The sequence below is a fragment of the Sciurus vulgaris genome, assembly GCF_902686455.1.
Source record: "Sciurus vulgaris genome assembly, chromosome: 9".
Taxonomy (NCBI): domain Eukaryota; kingdom Metazoa; phylum Chordata; class Mammalia; order Rodentia; family Sciuridae; genus Sciurus; species Sciurus vulgaris.
The window spans coordinates 121,926,687-121,947,710 of NC_136469.1; the positions used below are offsets into that span (position 1 = coordinate 121,926,687).

General features: G+C 34.5%; 1 protein-coding gene across 10 annotated transcripts in view; it reads right to left on the reverse strand.

The window, feature by feature from the left end:
* Positions 1 to 21,024, reverse strand: part of PCDH7 (protocadherin 7) — a 396,445-nt gene that overhangs the window by 366,823 nt on the left and 8,598 nt on the right. The window contains exon 2 of one of the 10 annotated variants that reach the window (XM_079154081.1): positions 16,550 to 17,896. The exons of the other annotated variants lie outside the window; for them this stretch is intronic. Within the exon in view, the coding sequence (XP_079010207.1) occupies positions 17,861 to 17,896 (36 nt within the window). The 3' untranslated portion in view covers positions 16,550 to 17,860. Of the gene's footprint in view, positions 1 to 16,549; positions 17,897 to 21,024 lie in introns of those variants that run through there. 10 annotated transcript variants of the gene reach the window in all.

Sequence of the window (21,024 nt, forward strand, 5' to 3'; positions counted from 1 at the left end):
GCCAGGAGAAGTTCAGAAGTCAAAGTAGCAAGGGGGACTATCTCCTTTAGTATCTAAGGAGACATGAACTGATGAGAATTGATAAAACCAAATATTTTCTCCAAAGTCTATAGTCAGTATTTCCTTTTCTTTTGTCTCTATTTCTCTCCCAACCTTCTTTCCTTCCTTCATTGTTTCCTTCCTCTCTCTAGGATACACTTTCCTAGATTTGCAGTCTCCAAAATAAATATATAGAGATAGAAGTAAACTGATTGCATTTGAGAAAGCTGTGACTGAATGGTCTGAACTGTCTTCACTAATTCATCATCTAGCTCTTCCCCCCTTGATAATTACTAGTCCAATAGTGATTAGTACGTTAGTATGTGTTCCTGCAATTTAAAAAAAAATTCTACAACATGGTAGATAGAAAATGAGAAAGTACGACTCTCTCACTGTTTTCAAGGTGGCCCTATAAAAGTCCATCAGGTTATTCCTTCATTGAGGTCATTGTCAGGACATAGCTCAGGGAGTAAAGATACCTTCTTTAGGTTCCTATGCATACATTCCTTAATGCCTTTAACCCTAGCAGCATCCCTACAGGAAACCCACTTACAGATTTAGATATGGATGCCAAAGAAGTAGAATCAGATCTACACCATGTCATGGCTATTCTTATTCTTTTCTGCCTTTGTTGAAGAAAGTCAGATTATATCAAACAACAGTCATGGAATTTTTGCATAATAGGGGCTTGTTAAGTTCAAGACATAGTTTGGAAAAAGTTTCTCAGTCTTATAATCCTAATAAAGAGTGAAATCACTAAATTGGCAATCATACTAAGGGTCTATGTCAAAATATGTACCAGTTTTGTCTATGAGAGTAAACCTTTCATCTTGTAGGGGGGAAAACCTGGTTACTTCAACATTTGATATTCTGAAAAAGTTTTTTAAACCCTACTAAATTATTCTGAGGTAAAAGCAAAATATAGCAAGGACAATAAAGTAGTGTATATTTGGTGATTAAAAATTAAAGGGTTGAGATTGCACTGGCAAAACAAAGTCTGGCTCAAGATGGCCCAGATAATATTTTATGATTTATGAAGTGCCTTTTACAAAGTTTCATAATGTTTGCATACCAGACCTGCAAGAGGCAGAATAAGGTTCCCCAAAAGGTCTATGTCCTAACCCAGGGAATTTGTGTATGTGTTACTTTACATGGCAAATGGGAGATTAAAAATGCAGATGGAACTGAAGTTTCAAATCAACCCAACCTGAAACTTTTTGATTAGCTGAGTGAGTTCAATGTCCTCACAGTATACTCAAATATGTAAGAGAGAGGCAGAAAAGTAAGGGTCAGAAGAAGGAGATGTGAGAAATACTCTACCAGTTAATTTTGTCTTACAAGACGGTATAGATTCGAGAGCCAAAGAATGGAGGCAGCTTCTAGAAGCTGCAAAGGACAAGAAGACAAATTGTCTTCTCGACCCTCTAGAAAGAAACAGTCCTGTCGGCATACTAATTTTATCCCAGTGAGAACCATTTACAACTTTTAACCATCACAGCTGTAATAAAAAAAAAAAAAGTATTAAGTTACTGTGATCATCTTAATTTGTTATCAGGGTAATTGGAACCTAATATAGGACCAAAGCAAGGCCTAGAAGATACCTGGAAAGTTACAGAGGGATGCTTTATCCAACATAACATGGGACAGAAATTTGAATCTTCAGGTTGCATAGTACTGATGTCTCCATTTTCTAAGACACAGTTTACTGTCATCCATATAAAACATATAAAAACATTGTAACATGGCATAGATTGTTTTAGCCAATGTCTTTTTAAAAATTGTAACATAAATTGCCCTGATAGGAGTAATGAAAAAATATCATATATCTGGTTCAAATGATTAAGCAAGCTACTCTATTCTAATTCATTAAAGACTTACCGCTATATCGGTGGCAAAAATGACTCAGTGAAACAAATAACATAGATTACTAAATCCTCATGTGGGGATAGTCCAGTCCAATGAACATTTATTTAAGGTTGATTAGACTACATAATTAAAAACTTGAAAAAGGAAGAAAAAGAGAGTAGTAAAAGAGAAATGAATGTATTTAAAAAGTCTCTTTTCACATTGGCCAGACTTAGTTGAAAAAGCCACAGTTAGAGGAAATTTTTTTTAAGTCAATTTCCAATTTCTACCAATAGTCACTAGTAATGTTAACATATTAAATCACTAATACTCACCAATGTAATCATACTGTCAGTAGAATATCCCAATGTGACAGCACAAACCATTGCCCTGAGAGAATTAAATGGGGATTGTGCAACGTTTTATAGAAACTAAATGGGACAAATTTCAAGAATAGTTACTGAAAACAAGGTCTCAGGAGACTGAAGAAGTTGGCAGTACAAACCGCTAGGAAACTGAGATGCCAAAATATTAAGGAGAGAATTACCACCAAGGCAAACTGCACTATGATGTTCATTCCAGAACAGTGTTCCTCTGGTCCCTCTTCATGTTGCAGGACCTTACAATTGGAGCTAATTACTAGAAATTCGAACTGGTCATTCTTTTAATAAGTAACACCCTTTACCAACTTTTGCCCTGAGGTTGCACAAGGACAATTTATAAATATCGTTCTTATGCCTGTTGTTTCTTTTTAATGCTTTTCAGAAATAATAGAAATACGATTTTAAAGTTCTCTTATTGTTATCTAGGCTAGAAGTATCAGCCCTTATAATTACCTGTTAGTGAGGGGTTTCTAGACCTGGAATTACCCTAGGATTTAAAAAAATCTCTTTAGAAGATATATTTATATCTATCAAATGAACTAATCAGTTTGATGCTGAGTGACATTGGCAATGAACACGTAGTAACTAAGTTCCACCTGGACCCCGGTTAGGGGTTTATCGTCAGTTACAGCTTTAAAAGCCTAAATCAAGAGACCAAGAGGGACAGGAAAGAAGCTAACCAGGGTTGCTTTCCCTGCAGATATTTTCGTCTCTATTCTACAGGATGCCTAAGATGAGTCCCTTCATTAGAAAGCCTCAGGTCAGGGCTTTCTGTTTTCTAGCATCTTCCATGAATAGGAATATAACTTGGAGAGGTAATATCTTAAACGCTGTCATCAACCAGCAGCAGGATTATCTGAAAGCCAGTTGATACAAGTATCCCTGTTAATAGAAAACATGTAGGTGCTTGGGCAAAAGGAAAGTACTAGGAGAAATCAAAAGCACCTGAAAATAATTAGAAATTGTTAAAAAATAATAACCATTGTGATTTCTCTCAAGACATTCCAGGGCTAGAAAACCTTCTGCAACCAATGCATTTAGAAAAACACCCCATATAAAAATACATGATTACTTAACTACTTTTAGGAAAATGTAATGTATGACTCAGATGAATTGTTATATTCCTCAAAGAAGTTGCTTTGGGAAGGTGCGAATAGTCCAGTAACGTTGCCATGATTCAAAGCATCCACATAACTTCTCTTTTGGAAATCATTTCATAGCATCTGTCCTTTTTCATTCAATCTCTGCAGTGATACTAAAAGTTCCCATTTGAAGGTATTTTGACATCTAAAAATAACTAAAAGTCATTTAGAGCCAAGTGAGAAGAATTCAGAGTGAACAGTTACAGCGGGAAGATTCAATTTTGGTCAAAATCACAGAATGGCTGAAATGCAGTGAAGCTAACTAAATGGCTCATTAACTGGTTCTAATATTCACAATCAAAGGAAAAAAAACATTAGAAATCCACAAAGAGCGAAAACTGTTGAAATGTAAAGGAGGGTGTGGAGAAAAATACATTTCAATTGAGCTCCAATGAGAACAGTTGATGCCCCATGGCCAAGGTTGCAATATTGATGCAGGACTAGAAAGGAGAGAGACATCAAAGCCATATTATAATTTCCTTGTGAGGCAATTGTCAAGCATTAACCTTCCTAGGAATTAGTAAATCCTTCCCCAGGGTACATATGGTTGCCATTATATCATAGAACATTATTATTCCTAAATAAAACAGTCTCCCCCACAAAACTTTGCACTACTGCTCTATATTGCTAATACAATAAGGCATTAATAATTACAAGTTAAATGTATACTTGTAAATTCTGGTAACATTATTAGTGTCTTGTTTAAGGTCCAAAAACATTTAGAATCTTACACCTTCATAAGGATCCAGCTCAGATATATGTTTGAGTTCTACCTCTACTGATTTTTAGTTACTATCAAGGAATACTGGAAACTTGCTGGTAGAAACAAATTTCAAATCTGCTAGTCCTTTATAGTTTTCTCAATGTTGCTGGGATACCGAGGTTGAAAAAAACATTCAAAGTGTTTAAAATATTCTTATCACTTGGCTGCTTGGTACTGACTTCTGACTCCCTCTGAGACAGTGAGAATGCTCAGCCTGCTTAGTGGGAAAAATGAAGACGGAGAGCATACAAAAGCTTACAGGCTGCCACTGGGGAAAGAAATGAGCAGCACCTCATGCTCATAAACGGACTCTGCTGCAGAGGAGGCTCAAGAATCCAGGGGGACACAGATTACCGACAAATCCCAGGTCTTTCAGGAAGATTGCCAAGAATGGAATTTCCACTTTGCTGAAGTCATTATTCTAACAATCTTCCTTCTCAACTTGAAAACTAGTGAGATAGTTAATAGCATTTTATTTTTCTGAAAACAGTTTCCAAAATGCCAATATGTGCCCAAAATTTCAGTGCTCACCAAACTAGTTTTGCTTCAATTTGCAAATATAAATGTATGACAGTATTAAAAGGTAGAGTAGTTTGAGCTGCTGCTTCTGGTGGTGGCAGTAGTGTGCGTACTTGTGTACATATGAAAGTGTGTGTGTGTGTGTGTGTGTGTTGGTTGTATGTGAGAGAGTGCGCATGTGTGTTTGAGAAAGAACGTGTGTGCGTGTTTTCCTGTGTGCGCCCACACACTCGCATGTGGAAGGACTGCAGGTAAAAGAACCTAGGTTTTATTCCCTAGCATTTTCCTTAGGGCTTGATATTTTTTTCAGAGCTTTTCAACTGTAAGTTTAGGAAGAAATGTAGGCAATCATGAAAGTACAGAAAGATACAACTTCCTATCTATATTCCCTTAGTACTTTTATTTCTTACTATCTTCTGCCTTTGATGAAAAAAGTCCCTCCCCTACCCAATTTTTTCAATTATTCAATAAAAAGGCCCAGCAAGACACCAGCTTAAGTGATAAAAAAGAAATAAGCCAAACATTTTTTGGACCCCTGAGCAAAATTCTGGATTTTTTTTTTCCTTTTGTAAATTGAGACTTTCCTCTCAAGTTCTGAAGCATATTTTTTCTCCTTTCTTCAATAAGACATTTCAGCATTTTCTCAGAGTGATAAAATAATGTGTCTTCAATTCTCTGCAGAAGAGTGCTAGGAATGAAATGTGACAACTTAGCACTACTATTTTTGGTAACAAGATATTCTTAAAAAAAAAAAAAAAAAAGTAAAACTAATTCTTCTAGGAAATCCTTAAGTTCAACTTCCAGCCCATTAACTTCATTTTCACTTCGTTTCTATCCATCCTTCTCATATGTATTTACTTTACAAAATGGTAACAGAAATCATACTAACCAATATTCCAAGTTTCTTGGTCAGACTTTCACAGTTCCCATTGAAATAAATTAGTAAGAGGAAAGGTATAAAGAGAAGTGGAGTGATTTGTTCAACATCAGAGATCAAAACCAAAACAAATCTTGTAAAATCTGCATCTGCCTCCAAGCCAAGATTGTACCCACTCAAACAAAGGCACATTACACGGTAAGCCATGCTTACAGATGTGAGGATTTTTCTGTGTTTCACTTTCTTGTTCTACAAAGCAGTATGTGATGAATAATTTCTTTCTTTCTGATATTAAACAACATCAAAACAAAAGTCGTAGTTCAAGTGGCAGCACTCTCAGTCCTTATGAATGCCAGAGATTAAAAAAGCATCACACCGGTCAACTCTGAACACAAGCTAAGCGCCAAGAGTGTGCAGGACACAATAATTAAGGACTAGAAATGTTTCTGGATTTCCTTTGTTTAGGCGTCACACAAATCACTCTCATTTTCTCTGCAGGACATCTCTGTTGCCTAAAATGTAGCAATGAGCATTTCTAAAGTGGAATTGAGAAATTTATATGCACATGTACATGAAGATTATAAAAGTAATATAGGGATCAATTTGCTTTTTCAAGTCATGTCTGTTGTTCCTCCACTATGTGTAGATGCTATTTTATTAACTCCTGTGTGACACGGTAGAGACATTAGAGACATCAGGCACTTTAAATCCCTTCTGATGTACCTTCATCAAATAATTATCAAAAATATTCTAGCTGGGTGTGGTGACACACACCTGAAATCCCAGTGACTTAGAAGGCTGAGGCAGAAGGCTGACCAGTGCAAAGTCAGCCTCAGAAACTTATTGAGGCCCTAAGCAACTCAGTGAGACTCTGTCTCTGAATAAAAGACAAAATGGGTGTGATTCAGTAGTCAAGTGCCCCGGAGTTCAATCCCTGGTACCTTCCCCCACATATTATATATTTGAAATCACAAATATAGATAAAACTAAGTCCTTCATTAAACCGTTTCCAGAGCTAGCCAGCAGTGTTGTGCTTGTTTGCCATCTGGATCCCTAGTCTTGTGCTCCGGTGGTAATTGTTAGCTTACAAGAGAATGATCAACAACTTCAAGATTTATAGCCATAAATTCTTAAGAACTCATAAGCACACACTTTTGTTACTTGCTCACTGGGTAAGGTTAGTGTTCATACTGCTTATTACTAGGGACAGAAAATAATTCCTAGTTGTCTGAGTGAACACACAAAAAAATCTCAAGGTGTATCCAGGAAAACTTTGAAAGAGTGATAATAATACACACAGAACAAACAATGGATTTTGTCAACTTCTTACAATGCAATTATGCAAAACATGCTGCTTCCTCAATCTTTTCTCCTCTTTCCCCCTTCATGAAAGTGTGCCAGTACCCTTTTTGAAATTTATGGATTCACAACTAATTGTCAACTCTCAAACACTAAATTGAACAAGCTTTCCAACTCAAGCCAAATTTTCCCTACCCTTAATTTGCTCATCATCTAATGATCTAGTAACTACAAAATATATTTATGAGGTCCATAGTTAGTAAGCCAATAACAAATACTGACCAGTTTCTAGAGTCCCTGTGCTTTAAGGTGGATGCTTCCAAATGGGAGTTAAACTTTCATGAGAATAACAGGGAGGTGGTATGTCACAGGCTGTTAAGAATTCAAGTGCTATCTGGACATTAATGGGGACATTATTTTCCATAATAGAAAATAACTGCAATGTTGGCAATATTTTAATAATTCATTGTTGAGGAAACGAAATTCTATAAATGCTTAAATGGAATGAGGAAACAATAGTATCAAAAAGTTGATTGACTTGTTTTGGTGCTTAAAATGTTAAATTATTCTAATACTCAGATCAATTCAGTTTTCATGTATACAGAGGTATTATACAACAGAACAGTTATTAGTTGAAAAAATATCCAACACCAAAAAGTGACACTGATTCATTAATAAGATGCTGCCCTAATCAGAAATTAGTATACAATTATTTTCATAAAGAAGTGACTTCAGGGCTGAGGAGTAGCTTAGTGGTGCAGCACTTGCCTAATATTTGCAAGACCCTGGGTTCGATCCCCAGCACCATTCAAAAAATTAAAAAAAAAAAAGAGGAAAAGAATCAACTTCAAATGGACTTTGGTGCTACTCATCTGCATTTTTTGCCAATTAAATCTATATTTCATTAAAACTATGTAAATTTTAAAGAAATAGAATGATAACATATTTTTAAATTAAAATGTTTACATGATAAACTATATTCCATCCTACTCCATGGGTTCCATAGTCAACTACAGTATGAAAATATTACATAGAATATTCCAGAAATGAGTGATTCACAAATTTTAAATAACTTTTATTGTAGTATAATGTATTAATTATTGTTGTTAACCCCTTATTATGCTTAATTATAAATTACATTCTATCAAAGATATGTATTATAGGAGAAAAACATAGCATAATGTGTAGGATTTCATGCCCTCTACAATTTCATGCCTCCACTTGGAATTTTGGAATAACTCCTGCAAATAAGGGGGGAATACTGTAAGTAATATTTAAATTGAATGTTCAATAATGAGCACCTAATTTAAAGAAATACAAAGAAAACAAGAATAAGTTACAAAAACTATTTTAAATGTTAATTCATGTTCACTTTACTTTCAAATATTGTGAACATTTTAAAAATCAAGAAAAAAACATGTTTTACTTTTTTGTAAAAGATAAACAAAATGTCTTTTGTAAAAGATAAACAAATTTTGGGTCAAAATATTGCTCTTCATAAAAAGGCATTTCTTTTCCTGAATCAAATGGCAATTTAAATGATTTTTAAAAATGTCTTTCCAACTTGCATTAATGATGTACAAAACAGAGTGTGCAAATATTGACTAAAATAAAAAAATATTAAATAATGAAAAGAAAAACATTATGTATTATTTTCAAATAGCACAGGATGAGTAGAAGGAAGAAGAGCACCAACTGGTCTAATTTCCACCTTTCTATCTTTTGATTTGCACTTTGATTTTAAGGTTTAATATGATACTATTAAAAAAAATGGATTGAGTGACCTAACTTCAAGAACATAGTAAAAGGCCAGTGGGGTGACACAGGAGTGTAATCCCTGGGGGACTCTGGAGGCTGAAGCAGGGGAATCACCAGTTCAAAGCCAGCCTCAGTAACAGGCAGTGCTAAGCAACTCAGTGAGACCCTGTCTCTAAATAAAATACAAAATGGGACTGGGGATTTGGCTCAGTGATTGAGTGTCCCTGAGTTCAATTACAGGCACCCCCCCCAAAAAAAAGCTAATAAAATAGCAAAGTTAAATATCATAGAAGACTCTTAGAGAAGCAAAAGATTCAATTTCCTTCCCACAGAACTAGCTGGTTGTTATACAGGCAGGTTCCCTCTATCTTACTCAGGCACGGTAGCTGAGCATGTGGCCTCTGTGGATGGATTGCTTGTACTTAAACCTCAGCTCTGCTCCTTTACAGCTTCTGTAACTATGAGCCAATTACTCAACTCACTGCTCATCACTGTCCACATCTGCAAAATGAAGGTAACCATAGGTCTATTTTAGTATGTAGTAATGTATGTAAAATATGTTGACCAGTGCTCAAAATACAGTGTGCAATATACGTTTACTGATATTATTTATGTATCTTCCCACTGAAACTGAAATTCCACAGAGGAATAAATTTTTGTCAGTTTGTTATTGCTATTTCTCCATGTTTAGAACAGTACAATGATCATAAGTGGCATACAGTAGTCACTCAATAAATATTTGTTCTTGAAGACATTAACTGCATTACCTTATTAAAGGTAAAATATTAAAGAAAAACTCAAGAAGTTTAGTTAACAAAACAAATGTTAGTGTTCCCGACCAAACGGTTGTATTAATTTGGAAAAACAGTCATTACCAACTTTTGTTCCTATTGTCCCATAGAAATATCATCTCTGTATCTAAAATTGATTCTGTGTTCAACAGCAAAATATTTTAAAAAAAAAAAATTTAGATGGAGCTTTTAAAATACATCTTTGTTTATGCCATAATTACTTCTATTCCCTGAACTGGGGTATGTTAAACTTCCTTTTTTAAAATGTTGGTAGTCAAATTTAAAATCAGCTCTAGAAGCTTAGACAGGTATCTCTTAGGAAAACTCAATTCAGCTATTGTGTTTCATTGCCTGGAGATACTGACCAAAGGGGAAAAAAAGGGAGTTCTGCTTCAAGACTTTGATGAGCTTATCCTTTATCCCTCACATGGACATACCTGCATGCGTCATGTTGGATGTTTATGGAGCTCCAGATTCCTCTTCATATATCTCATTATCTGAATTTCTAATTTCATTAAGAAAGTGAAAAATCAGAATGGGTTAAAAAAAAGAAAAACATAATCCCTGACTTGTGCATGGATGTGTCTCATTGTGAAAAGTTTGCTGCCCATGTACAAAATGATAATTACTGAGGAGTCGCTGCAAGTGTGGCTCCCGCTTTGGTTATACACCTGGCCATTTCCATCTGCCATGAGAAATCAGACCTGTTGGATCCCTGTATAACCACTGATGCTATCATGTGAAAAATTCACTGAGACTCTCCTTATAAAAAGTAAATCGTCTACATTTCTGTTCACTTCCCTCTCCATTGAACTCCTACTGCATTTCACTTGGATTTTCATGTTGAAAATTTATTAGATGTTTTGGGCTAAGTATTAATATTGTAATTAAAAATATCTCATCCCAGCGACCCAGGAGGCTGAAGCAGGAGGATTGCAAGTTTGAGGTCAGCCTCAGCAATTTAGCAAGGTCCTGTCTCAAAATAAAAAATAATAAGGGCTAGGGATGTAGCTAATTTGTTGAGCACCCCTGCATTCAATACTCAATTTAAAAAAAAGTAAAAGAAAAAGGAAAAACAAAAATTCATTCATGGAAAAATTTTGTACTCTTTTAAAGTAAATTTTGATTTTACATTAATTAATAAGCATAAAAGCACTTATTGGGTAAAATTTAAATGATGTTACTTAATATCACAAATTTTCATGAAAGCTGGAAATGGCAGAAAGTATTCAATGATGAGCATAAATGTTTAGATGTGGTAAGCTAAAAGTGTATTTTAAACTTTTTGCACATGCATATGTATTAGAGATTCACATATTTTTCACTAAAAGCTATAGCGAATCTTCCCATTTTCCATCAATTATAAAAACACATTTATAAGGTTCCTGTTTGGAGCTCATCTGGAAAGGAAAAATGGAAAGAATACTCTCCCATGAATGTTCACGCTGTGTGAAATGAATAACAAGTTGGCAAAGAAAGGATAATGCTATCCAATGTTATCCAATTCTTGCTTAGACCAAGAATAGACCCTGTTAGGGACTGAAATGTGTCCCCCAAGTTCACACATTGAAGTCTTTATCCCTAATGTGATTATATTTAGAGATAAGGTTTTAAGGTTAAATGAGGTCATATGATTAGGTACTAATCTGATAGAACTGGTGTCCTTAGAGAAGGAAGGGACATTGGCACTTTCTCTATGCACATGCACAGAGGAAATGTTGTGTGAGGACACAGAGAGACAGCAGCTGCCTACAAGCCAAGAGGATAGGCCTCACTAAAGGCCAAGCCTGTCAGCACCTTAATCTAAGAATTCCAGGCTCAAGAACTGAAAGAAAAGTATCTTCTGTTGTTTAGGATACCAGGCTGTGATATTTTGTTATAGCAGCCTGAGTAGACTAATACAGACTCTACTAAACCTGCTGAGAATACAGAGCAGGTATTATGCACTAGAAAATCATACAAAAGCTAAAAATGTATCTATGTAAATTAAAATGTATTAGGATGACTACATTAATACAAATTCTCAGATATGTAGAGAGAAGTCTGCTGGAGGGGAGTTCTAAAGGGCTCTTTAGTAGTGAGAGCAGGAATTTGGAGAGGCTCCAGTTTTCCTGTTTCCTGTGTTACATGAGATCCTGATATTATCTGCTTCTAGGGCTGCTGGAGGGATTAAATGATGTAACAGAGCAGAGTCCTTGGCATGATGATCATCAGCACAGAATAAAAGTTCAATAAATGACAGCTGTTACTTTTAGATACTGGACATGAAGGCAAAGAACATGTCCCAGGAAAGATCACATGGCAAGAAGAAATGAAGGTTGAAAAGTGATAGGATTTTTTAAAAAATTGTCAAAATGATGTTTTGGAATCGTTGTATGCCTCTCCTCAAGTGTGTGGTTTACAGCAATAAGCCATTACCAGTCCTTCACCACAGGGAGGAGAGATTCAAGTACTGGAGGTTTCTTTGATACTAAGCAGTACCTACTGGCATATGTGGAGGGCCACATGCAATCGCACCAGATCAATGCAACTTTGAAGATGACCAGAAGAGACAGGCAGAGATTTGAACGGGTGATTAGGACAAATATTCTTTTACTCTTTTAACAATAAAATATAATGAAAATACACCAAAAGTGGAAAAGCACCTTCCAAGGTGCTTAGAGAAATTCATGGATAACTAGAAATATCATTGTCAGTTGTGATAGTGCTTCAAAAGTTCCCATATGGTTCATGTGACCCCCATAAACCATGTCTTGTAATCAGCACTGGGGTTATTATGTAAAATGCCGGAAGAGGAGTTTCCAGAGGCTTCAGGACTTGAAGGGTTACATGAGTTTACATCAGCCAATCAGTGACAGCTGGGGATGGAAGGCAGATTTTTGGATTACCTCACCCAGTTCCTGTTTTCTGTTTTCCTAGAGGCCTTCTAGGAGTGAACTAATAAGCAGAAGTTAGGAATTCCAGGGCCTCTAACCTAGAAATTTTGCTGTCCGGCCTAGCATATGCAATCATAATTGAGAAGGGAGGAATACATTAAAAATTCAGGTTTCTAGGCTAAAGCACTAATGTCCTAGAATTAAATTTCTAAGAACAGGGCAAGAAAATCTGCATTTGTAATAATATTTATGCAAAACAGAATCACACAACTCTTATATTTGGTTAGCACATTTTGAAATAACCTCAATATTCCTCATCAAAACAGTTCTAATTCCTTTTAATCTTCATTGTTTTACTAAAATTTATAGCTGATTAAGTGAAATTATTATTTCTCAAATCTTGAAATATTTAGTCCACACAATCAGAAATGAGGAAGCGGGTACCTTTTATATCTGGTCTGCTATAAGCATTCCACAAATTTTTGTCAAATGACTTTTTCTGAAGTTGTTTCCAGCATCGCAAAAAAAAAAAAAAAAAAAAAAAAAAAAAAAAATGCTATTATCCTCTTATATCTCAGCTTCCTCAAGTTAAAATCAGGATAAGAAACAACTGCTGACAATAATGTCTTAATAACTGGCAACAATTTTTATTACATTTGTCTAACAATAAGAGTCGGGAGAGGTAGGTAATCTGCCATGCAGGTTTTGTACTTCTTTGTTCTTTCTCTCAAGTGTGGGAGCAGAAAATGAGTGGCGACAGAGCGGTTGAACTAGGTATTGTAGATAGAAAACAAAACTCTAAACACCTGGTCTAAAGGGGAGGAAGTGGAGGTCACTACTTTTTCACTCTAATCTTGCAATCATATCAAGCCATGGCATTTCGTGGAATCCTTAAAATCTCCAGAGCCAAAATTCAAGGTCACAAATACTAGCTTTTGTCAGGCCTGAACAGTCCTTTTTAGATATATCTCCTCCTAAGTCCAGACTTCTCACTGGAGTTGGAGACACTAAGTGCTTTAACTGAGTCCTCTGTCTTCTAAGCTCGAGAATGCTGCCCACCCTTCCTCAAGGTTCCAAACAAAATTCACACTTCTTAGAGATTATTGATATTTGTGATGCGTTGACTTAGTTATCTTTTAGCAATCTGCATCTGGGTGAGCCAAAGACTGAACCAGACCTTATCATAGGTCATTCAGGCTTTTCCAGCCACCCTTCAGACTGATTTTGAGTTGCAAGGCACTTCTCTGCTCCTGTCTCACTGCCTACCACTTAACTAAAAGTCTATCCCCTCTTCTAGGCCTTTCTTTAATAAACAGAGTATGCATTTCTTTTCACAGATATGCTGGACTATCACCTTTTAAAAATGACTGCTTGTCATGGGCTGAATGAAAATGGAAAGTTTATCAGTGAGCATGAGTTGGCAGAGTGAGTGAATAAGATCTGCAGGAATATATAAATTGACAGATACAGAAATTCGTGCATGTGTTTGGGCGTACATGTATCTATTTTTTCCCCAGATGAGGATCCCCAGAAAAATACTGACAACCCATATGCTTGCATGGTTCTTCTTTTATACCCCCTCAAAATAAGACAGAAGTCTTCAGGGTGACCAGTGCTTCCTTCACTTGCCTTAAACATTTGCTTCAGTTTATCTTATTTAAGGGTCTGGTGTTTACACCACCACCAAAAAGGAAGAAAGGGAAATCAGAGAATTATTCATATGCTACTGAAAGGAGAGGCATACACTAGGAAGAGAAGGCAGGAGCTCTAGCCAACCAGACAGGTAGCCTTTCATCAGAAGAAACCTTCCCAGGAGGGAGAGTAACAGTTCCTGAAGAGCTCAGAACCTGATAAAAATGTGGCTATGCCAAATTCTAGATCCAGTGTGTGGATCTACAGACCACCTAGCATCAAAGCCCACACCTTTTGTTCAACAAGTATGTACAGAGTGTCTCCTGTAAGTTGGGCATGATCCCGGGCACAAGGAAATACAAGATTGGACAAAACAAACGTAGGGGCAGTCACTCTGAACTTCATGCATCTCCTGCCTTTTGTGTATCATTTTGGCATTGTCTCATCTATGGAAGGTAGGAACCATGTAATAATCATTTTATCTCCACCCAAAGTCTTGCACTGTGTAATAAAGACAGAGCAAAACAATATGCAATCTATGAAATGAAAGGATTTAAGAAATCACACACATCAAAGGAAAGTTTTTGCAAAATTAGAGATAAAAATTTATTCCCTGAGAGGTAGTTTAAATAGCAGCAGCACTTCTTAAGGACCTTAATAAGTTTTCTGGAGAATGCCTCAAAAACAAAGTTAGGATTAAAGCAATTTGCCAAATTCTTGATGGTGTTCTTTTTTAAATCACTTATACACATCCAGTTAATTAATCAAATATCCAAATTACACCCACAATGCACAGTGAGTGAATAAGATCTTCAGGAATCTTATTTATTAAATGTATTTATTTATTGAAAATATGAAGTGCTGTGTGTGACTTCTGAAAAGAAAAATGTTTAAAAATTGCCTGTTCTGAGGATTTCTTTTGCAAAAATTTCCCCAGAGAAGTCTGGAAATATACCCTACTCCAAAATGTAAATTTCACAACTTTTCTCATACACTTTCAGAACTCTTGAATTCTGACTCTCTTTTGGGAAGATGTGCCGAGAAGCCTGAAAGAAAACTGTATTTAAAAACATGATTCTTGTCCTAAGGATGTGGCTCAGCGGTAGTGGGCTTGCCGGGTATGTATGAGGTCCTTGTGTTAGATCCCCAGTACCACAAAACAAAACAAACAAACAAACAAAAAAATTCACAAATCTCAAAGTTTCCCTCAAATGCTTTTAGTACTCTTGAATTTTGACTGAATATTTTTTTCATGTATTTTATAAAGTTACTTAGCTACTTCCATCAGTCATGAAAACCTTCATTGTTTCACTATCCTCATCTCAGGAATAACAATGGTGTTCTTCCTCAGTTTGTTTTGAGTAATAAGTGAGCAAACATGTGTCCAAAGCTTCGAAACCTAAGAGACGTGATGAAAACCCATCATTTTTCTGTTCTGTAATCTTCTTTATAACATATTCATTCTAGGAGGGCAGAGATTCATTATTTTTTGCATACCCAGGACCAGTGCTGATATTAGTTCTACTAAAAGAAAAAACTTTAAAGAATGACCTGCACTGAATATACCAGTCCCTAGCATTATCATGTTCCTCCTTAGATTTTATAAGGGAGAATTAATTCTTGTCTTTTAATTTAAAGTAAAATATTCAAAAGTTAAAAATCAATAGGGTTATCTCCTTTCCCATAAGTTCCAGTAATTATAACACAGACTGGTCAAAAGACCTGAGATTGGTAACAATGATCAGGAGCAGGGTACAGGGGAACAGAGAAAGTCTGTACCTCATCACTGAACCAATCACACACACATTAACACAAGAATGATAAAAAATTTCTCAAAAAATTTTTTGCTGCTATAAAAACTATACTTTTGATCATTCTGATTCAGCTGAATAGTACACTAAAATCCTTGTTTTTGGTTTGATTTATTATATTTTTAATCATAACAGAAAACATTCTTAACTTCCTACCCCAGTGAAGAGTATGATTCTCAAACTGTTTCCACACTAAGACATATATATACATATATATATGCTTTTGTTTTTGCTTTTACATAGCAACCAAGAACAGGAACACTCACAGGCACACAAACACAACTGAAACAAAAATTTCGTCAAGATGAGTGTTTCTTACTATAGCAAGGTACTCCAGATTTTTCTTTTTTTTTTTTTTTTTATCTTTCTACTTGTGGTTAGAAAACTGATAAATTAATGGATGCCCCAAGAGTGTATAACAACCTGTTCCTAAGCGTCAACTTTGAAAGTTCTTTGTGAAGATATTCCTAAATCTCACCTCTACACATTAATTGTACTTTCAATGATCCCCACATTTTGGACTTGGATTTTTCTATCACTTGTTTTTGAGTGGATCTGATTTGTTACATGATTCACTTTTAAGTTAAGCAGAGGAGGTTTACCACTTGAGATGAGGAAAGAAGTAGACTTAGTAAGGGTTCTTTAGCCAGCCTCTTGTACTGGTCCTTATGTTCAAAACAAAATGAGAGGTTGAGAATAATTAAGTTTTATTCAGGAATTTCACTGTTGTTTCAATGATACTTGAGAAAATTTCCCTTCTGCAGGTTTAAATAAACAGCTAATTGAATAAAAATCCTCAAGCAGACCTTAGAGATTTGTATGGGTAACAGTGCATTTCCTATCACTTCGTACTTTAATGTAATTCCAATATTTATTTAGTTTTTTTTTTTTCCAAAAGGGCTATCATAATGACCTTGATTCACAAACCAAAACGAAACAAAAATCCTGAAATTTGCATTCTTAGTTAGAATTTCCAATCTTGTAGCCAACTTTAATAGGGCAGATGTTGTGGTAAATGTATATGAAATGATCAGACTTAACATACGGAATATTTGTTTTTAAGCACATAAATGCATACAACATAACAAATAGACTCATAAATACACAAACATGGAGAAGTACAGGAGTCATCCAGAGGATCTCCTGACTTATGTAGAATATCACTTACATAACTAAAATCCAGTCACTGTGTCAGCAGTGCAGCATGCTGAATTGTTAGAACTGCTGGAGTTTATGCCATCTGATGTTAAATAGAATAGCCTTCCATTAAATGTAGTCCACAAACAGGAAGCCACATCTTCCTTTTCAATGCAACTACAGTGTCTTAAGTGAAGTTAGCCAAAATTTTTGCAATTTTCTTATGGAATTTATAAAAAAATATTGAAAATTCTATACATATTTTGGTCAATGGTCAATAATTCAGGATTTAAAGAAAAATCAATCTATTGCAATGCCTGTGATAAAAATACAAAATCAAACCCTCAAATTTGTTTCAGAGCCAAATTTTTATAAATATTGCTCAAAGTCTTTGCATATACAGGTATGGGTACAAAAGCAGACATACACAATGGCATTTAGGGGTGCACACACAGAATGAGCAAAAGACTCTCTTTTCCTCTAACAGAACTATCTGACTGGAAAAGAAGCTGTGATTACATGACATTTCAAAAATATTCAGGTTTTTATTTAAAGTCAATCTTTAATGTAGACAAATGTATAGACAAAGACATAACAGACCTAATTTCCCTTTGTTCACACAAAGCCAAAGTTTAGGATTATTGTTGAAATATGTGTTTGGATTCTCTCTCTCTCTCTTTTTTTTTTTTTTTTTTTTCTATTGACTCCACTATTAAGCCTAATAGGTGCTAACTCTCTTAGAACGGAACTCCTGGGGTCTTCAGAATTCATTAGTAGCACATTTCTGTATTAATACTATTTCTTTTAAGTTTATTAAATAATACTATTTTTCTTTAAATGAGAGAGAAAAAAACTGAAAATAAAATGCATAAGTGGAACAAGCAGTGATTGGCTGACACCCCACGGCCAAGGGCAGGCTCCAGCAGGTTTCGGAGTAGCAAGGTCATCACAGTATGGTGCAAAATGGAGCATCATATTAGAGTGGAATTCAGCCAAACACAGTAATGTATGGATGTAGACGCATCTGAAAGAAGGAAAATAAAGATTTATGCAGATAAAAAAAAATGCGATGAAAATTTCCCCCATGTCTTATGCTCAATTGGAATGTTGTAAATAGAGGTTAGGGAGCAGAGAAAAATTTTATTTGCAATTTATGTATTTGTAAATAAGAAATATACTCAGGGGAACAAAGTTAACTTGTCATAGGAATTCCATTCAGAAACTTTAATAGTTTTGTTGTTTGTACACAGCATTCGAGTTCAATACAAACATCACTGAATTCCTGAAAATAAACCTTTATTCTGCCTTTAAAACATTAATTCACCAGAAGTGATAATTAAGATTAGTTTTACTAGTTTTAGCTCAGTTCTTCTTGGAATGTGATTTCTCCCACAACACTAATGCTAAATAAAGCACTGTGTAATGTACTGAAACACAGTCCCTGCTTTAGAAAAGAGTCAAAGGGCTTTTAGAGACAATAAGAGAGGCAGAGCTTACTCCAGATGTATGTGAACAGATCTTACTTTTTCTATAGAAATAAATGAATGGGGAACCTTGCCAGAGTCTAAAAATCAGTTACCTACACCTTAAACATAAATAAATGATTATTACACTACATTTCCTACACCAACTCCACCTTCACTGACCCCTCCCCGCAAAGTAACATAGTGATGTTAAATGTCTAGTATCATTGAAGACTGTCAAAACAATGACTTCCTCATGGTAATTTTTTTTTAAGTTTAGATTTTATTTTTGAATTTAATAAATGCCATAATTTATATCTTATCCCTATGTACATTTAGAACCTAATACTCTAGATTGATTACCTAACAAGGAAACAATCCATCTAAAAAATTACAAAATATCACATTCTTCTAAAAATTTTCTAGAAAACAAACTAAAAGAAAGAATCAATTCATTGTTGTTTATGTACCAAGGATTCTAGGGTAAAATGCATTTGCAGAGTGGAATGTAAAGGAGTTCAGAAACCTAAAGGAGTTTTTCATATTGATGGAAAAGGCCAAATATCATCCCAACTAGAGTGCATAGAAAGTTTCACATATGACATATAGAATGTTTTTATATTTTTTTATGAAAATACATTTTCACTGAGGATATGCTAAAATCAGTCTAAGCAGGAACTTACATATGTTATCACTGAACTGCTAGAATTAAAAATTTCATCAATGAACTTGTTGAATATATGTTCTCAACTATGCTAAGTTACTTTAATGAATGTTAACTGCTACCTAAAATAGGGGGAAATTATTAATTTCTTTTTAAAATCTATAAATATTTGAATTATAAATTCCAAGATATTTTTACATATAAGAACTGAAGCACAAGGCAGAATTGTAGTCTATTATAAAAAGATCTATCTTTATAGCCAAGTGCATACTTACAAATACATAAGTAGATCTAATTAGATTTCTATCATTACTGAAATTGATATAGAAAAAGTTACCAAAATTGAGTTTTTTTTTTTCCTCATGGATTATATAATGAAATAGAAAGGAATACTGTTCTCTGAATTCCATGATTTCGACACTAGTTTACATTATATACCTGATAATGTTGTGCTTCCAAATTACTATTTTTTCACTGGGCCTCAGTCTCCTCTTCCGTAAAATGAGAGGACTTCTTTGCTGATATTTGCTAATTCTAAAATGTGATGACTCTAGTAATTTTTAAGCTGTTGATTACAAGACTTTTTTGGCTTTGTATATGTTTAAATTTCAGATATTTCCCATGTGTCAGTGCATGAATATTGTAACAAAATAAAAGACTATTGGCAGTATACTTGGTATACAGGAACAAATGTATGTATCTGAAAAGAGAGTTTGTGATATATTAATTATTTATACTTTTCCACAGATGAGATATAAAAGATATTTCAAATATAGGAATATAACAAGGAAATGATTTTGTGATATTTAGTGTCCTGTATAACTGACTTACAATCATTAAATTGGCTTTGCAGCTTTATACCTATATTACTAGTTGATTTAAGAAAAGTTATTGATAAGGTTTCAATTGTCATATGAAGACTTCCATTTACATTAGCATAGCTACTACTGGTGATCAAATCAGTGAGTGACCCTTATTTCATAGTCATTCAGAGATCCAGGCAATGTTTCTTTAGTAGATGTCTCTCAACTAAAGACATGGTCTCACTTCCATAGTTATTAGCCTATTGTCTGTATCAGGGCAAATATAACAGCAGTCTCATCATATGTAGATTCCTTGTTGTTCCTGAAAGACTCCATACTTAGAGACAGGAAAGCCATATTATAGAGAGTATGCTTTAAGGAATTAAATCAGGAAGTGGTGGCTGGCATCATTATACAGATATATTACTACCAAAATATATACTTAGTGTTTTTATATATACACAAATAAATTGTTATGTAGTTCCCTTCATGGCAAATCATCCATTTGCTTCCAAAATAGAAGTACTTATAAAACAAACAAATTCTCCTGTATTTTTTCACTAGTATAAAAGGGATATATTGAACATAATTTGATCAGTTAAAGAGAACATTATTCAAACTAATTCAACAGTTCCTTATGAAAGAGAACTGTCACTAGATTTAAAAATATTTTTTCTTAAGTATTTCAGGATCAGCTACAAATGGATTTTAAAATTAATGTTTATTCAAGTTAAATTCTTTCCAAAAATAAATTGCCTAACTTTCCATTTACTAAATGCAATAAACTTTTGACTTTTATGTGCATTATCTAAATAACAGCATATCAAGTATAAGCTCGGCAGGACTTGGGAGTAATAAGCAATGTGGTAACTGTATGTTTATATTATCTATTACTTTTTGGAATTATATTGTTCTTAAGAAAAATGAAAAAAAAAACATTTAGCATTTAGGAAAACATTGGATATTTAAAAATAAATAGAAAGCATTTTTTTTTTTTAAATTTTCAAATCAAAAGCACAGTTGTATTTTTAGGTCACAAACTTCAACAAGACCAGGTTTGTCAGGCAATAGAAGAATGAAATGGAAATGAGTGGACACTTAATTTCAATAATGTTGTCAAAGATCCAGATTTTACTCAATGAAATAAGTGATGTAGTTGAGAACAAAAGTTGTTGTCTAAATGGTAAAGGTCTGAATTATGAAAACCTGGGCTACATCATCA